At 41.9% G+C, this 4,338-nt stretch overlaps 1 protein-coding gene across 1 annotated transcript; it reads right to left on the bottom strand.

Annotated features, from left to right (window-relative positions):
• Positions 1-2,398: 2,398 nt before the first annotated feature.
• Positions 2,399-2,955, bottom strand: LOC138888078 (uncharacterized). Its single transcript, XM_070169883.1, has 2 exons — positions 2,818-2,955; positions 2,399-2,677 (listed from the first exon to the last, which is right to left on the bottom strand). The coding sequence occupies exons 1-2, from the start codon at positions 2,953-2,955 to the stop codon at positions 2,399-2,401; spliced, it is 417 nt and encodes a 138-aa protein (XP_070025984.1).
• Between the last annotated feature and the right edge of the window lie 1,383 nt (positions 2,956-4,338).

Genomic DNA, 4,338 nt, shown 5'->3' with positions numbered 1-4,338 from the left:
TAAGGCATGAAAGGGATCTACATTGCTAAAGCCAAAATATTTCACATTTAGCCCATGTACACACTCGTCACCTTGCGTACATGGTTTTCACATATCACAATTATCACAAACAACACCAATCCTAAGGAATAATTTTCCCACACAATGTTAGGAAAGTCACTTACCTCAAACCACACTAAATCAATCAACTAGAAAGCCTTTCCCTCGATTGTCCAACTCCGAACGGCTAGCCAAAACAATTTCATTCAATAAATATAACTATAGGAAACTAATTCAAATAATGAAAGTTACGATCTTTGCAAAGAATAAAATGGTCAACCCAAAAGTCAACCCGATCCCACATCTCGGAACCTGACCAAATTTATATAATCCGAACACCCATTCGATATCGAGTCCAACCATAAAACAATTACTCAAATCCGACCTCATTTGCCTTTCAAAACTCAATAACTTAGTCTAAGAAGTACTACCATTTTCCCCCAATTTTCCAACCCAAATCACTAATTAGATAATGAAATTAACCATAGATTCTGGTAAATTAACCAAAATCAAATGGGAATTCTTACCCCAATGTTCTCTATGAAAATCTCCCAATATTTTGCCTCAAACCTAGCTCTCAAAATCCAAAATGTTAAATATGAAATAAACCCTCGATTTCAAACTTAAGTTCTGCTGCCCAGCGATTTACACATCGCGATCATGAAATTACCTTTGCGATAGCAAAGAACAAAACAAAGCTGCCCCGAAAATGGCCTTCACAAATGTGGTTCACTCCACGCAAATGTAGATCACTGATACACCGACCTATGCGATCGCGGACATGCCCAATCTAAAGCGATCAAATTTACTCATTCTCGAAGCAAAAAATTCACCACTTCCGCTATCACATCTTTCGCTCTGCAAACGCGAAGAGTAAAAACCAGCAGTCCATAAAAATTCTCTCGCGATAGCTACTACCGGTAGATATGCTAAACTGGCCAAGCTCTCTGCCTTGCGACTCAAGGCATCAGCCACCACATTGGCCTTTTTGGGTTGATATAGGATGGTGATATCATAGTCCTTAAACAACTCTATCTACTTCCATGCAAGTTAAGATCCTTCTGTTTGAACAGATGTTATATACTCCGGTGGTCGGTATAGATCTCACAAGGGACACCATACAAATAGTGCCGCCAGATCTTCAAGGCATGAACAATAGCTGCTAACTCAAGGTCATAGACATGATAGTTCTTCTCATGCACCTTTAGTTTTCTTGACACATAGGCAACATCCTACCGTCTTGCATCAACACCGCACCGAGACCAATACGTGATGCATCACAGTGCACAGTATAAGGCCCCGAACCCGAAGGCAACACCAACACAAGGGTTGTAGTCAAAGCAGTCTTGAGCTTTTAAAAGCTCTCCTCACACTCACTGATCCACCTGAATGGATCACCCTTCTGGATCAATATGGTCATAGGTGCAACAATAGATGAGAAACCCTCTGCGAATTGACGATAGCACCCTGCCAAACCAAGAAAATTCTGGATCTCGGTAGCTATAGACATTCTGGGCCAACTCTACACTGCTTCAATCTTCTTCGAATATACCTCGATCCCCTCACTCAACACGACATGACCCAAAAATGCCACAGAATCAAGCCAGAACTTAAAGTTTGAAAATTTTGCATATAACTTCTTTTCTCTCAAGGTCTGAAGCACGGTCTTCAGATGCTGCTCATGATCCTCCCAACTCCGGGAGTACACCATAATATTGTCAATAAACACAATGACGAATGAGTCAAGATAGGGCTGGAATACATTGTTCATCAAGTGCATGAATGTTGTTGGGTTGTTAGTCATCCCAAAAGACATCACAAGGAAATCGTAATGACTATCCGAGTACTGAAGATAGTCTTTTGGATATCTGGCTCCCGAATCTTCAACAGATGATAGCATGAATGCAAGCCAATCATGGAGAACACTCTGGACTCCTATAGTTGATCAAATAGGCCATCAATGCGTGGCAATGGATATATTTTCTTCACTGTAACCTTGTTCAACTGGCGATAATCAATACACATGCTCATAGAACCATCCTTCTTCTTTAAAAACAAGACTAGAGCACCCCAAGGTAATACACTGGGCCAAATGAAACCCTTAACAAGCAACTCCTACAATTGCTCTTGTAACTCCTTCAACTCTTGTGGGGCCATATGATATGGTGGAATAGAAATGGGCTGAGTGCCCAGTAACAAATCAATACCAAAATTGATATCCCTGTCCAACGGCATGCCTAGAAGATTCACCGGGAATACATTCGGGTAGTCCCTCACTACCGGAATTGGAGTAGGCATGGAATCGGAATTCATCAAGTTCATTAAGCTACTCCACATCAAGATTTGCTGCCACATCCCATTAAAGATTCAGCTTCCTCAAAGCCCATATGGCCTTGTGCTCTAACTCAACCCGTATATGGCAAGCTTTCCCAAACACCAACCGGTACGGATATATACCAATCAGAGTCTTGTAAGCATTCCTATAAGCCCTTAGAGCATCATCCAACTTCTTTGACCAATCGGTCCTATTTGTGTTGATCGTCTTTGACAATATACTCTTGATTTTCCTGTTTGAGACTTCATCTTGGCCACTCTCTTGAGGATGATAAGGAGTAGAAACTTTGTGATTGACACCATACTTTGTAAGCAAAGTGTCAAAAGCTCTATTACAAAAATGAGACCCCCATCACTTATGATTGCACGAGGAGTGCTAAACCTTGTAAAAATGCTCTTCTTGAGAAATGCAAAAACACTCCGGGCCTCATTATTGGGTAGAACCACGGCTTCAACCCACTTTGAAACATAGTCAACTGCCACAAGAATGTATGTGTTTCCACACGATCTAACAAAAGGGCCCATAAAATCAATGCCCCATATATCAAAAATATCAACTTCAAGAATGGTATTGAGAGGCATCTCATCTTTCTTCGAAATTCCACCCGCTCTTTGACATTCGTCACATTTCTTCACACGTTCACTTGCATCTTTGTACAAATTTGGCCAATAAAACCCACAACTAAGAACTTTGGAAGTCGCCCTCGCCCCGCCATGATGGCCACCATAGGGAGAGGAATGACAAGCCTCTAAGATACTCAATTACTCCTCCTCCAGGACACACCTTCAGATCACACCATCCATGCAGATCTTGAACAAGTACGGCTCATCCCAATAGAAGTCCAAACTATCCCATTTAAGCTTCTTCCTTTGGTTAGAATAGAGCTCACACGGGATTATACCAGTCACAAGAAAATTAGCAACATCCGCAAACCATGGAATACCATTCACCCACACAGAAAGGAGTTGTTCGTTGGGAAATGAATCATTGATCTCTAGAACATCACGAGGCCTCCCCTCCTCCTCTAAGCGGGACAAGTGATATTCCACTTTGTTTTCACTACCCTTCCGGGTGGGTGATGAGAAAGTGGTCTTTTATGTGTGCAGGTCAATGAAGCAACCCAACGGTTCTAAGGTGTGATCCTTTGTGGACCTTGTAACGGCAGTGATAGTTGATGATACTAGTGCAATGATCAATGTGGAGGACCCTCTAGAGGCAGTATTGTTGAATCTTGATGTAAATGACGTTGAAGGTCGAGTGGAGTGTGTGAATGATTTACATGGAATGGGCTCTTACTCTTATGAGCCTAGGAAACTCTCTTTGGATCTTGAAAATTGGAAGACTCCACCAATAAAACCTTCAATCGAGGAACCTCTGATGTTGGAGTTGAAGTCGTTGCCTCCACACCTCAGATATGAGTTCTTAGGCCATAGTTCAACTTTTCCAGTTATTCTTTCCTCTTGTCTTACTAACATGTAGGTTGATATAACATTGGCAGTGCTCCAAAAGCGGAAGAAGGAAATTGGATGGACCTCAGCTGATATTCGAGGGATAAGCCCCACATTCTGTATGCACAAGATTATTCTGGAAGATGATGCAAATCCCTCCTTAGAACATCAAATGAGGTTGAACAAGGTAATGCAAGAAGTTGTGAAAAAATAGGTGATCAAGTGGTTGGATGTCGGGGTTGTGTACCCCATCTCCAATAGCTCTTGGACTTCACTGGTGCAATGTGTGTCGAGGAAGGGTGGTATGACAGTGGTTACAAATTTGCATAATGAGTTGCTTCCAACAAGGACTGTCACCAGGTGGAGGGTATGTATGGACTACTGCAAGTTGAATAAAGTGACCCGCAAGGATCATTTTCCATTGCCTTTTCTTGATCAGATGTTAGATCGACTTGCTGAGCGTGCCTTCTACTGTTTCTTGGATGGGTATTCTGGGTACAACCAAATCTTGATTGC

The sequence above is a fragment of the Nicotiana sylvestris genome, chromosome 3 (genome assembly GCF_000393655.2).
Source record: "Nicotiana sylvestris chromosome 3, ASM39365v2, whole genome shotgun sequence".
In the NCBI taxonomy this organism is placed as follows: Eukaryota; Viridiplantae; Streptophyta; class Magnoliopsida; order Solanales; family Solanaceae; genus Nicotiana; species Nicotiana sylvestris.
Note: the sequence above shows the minus strand (reverse complement) of the source record. Positions and strands in the feature narration are given on the sequence as shown.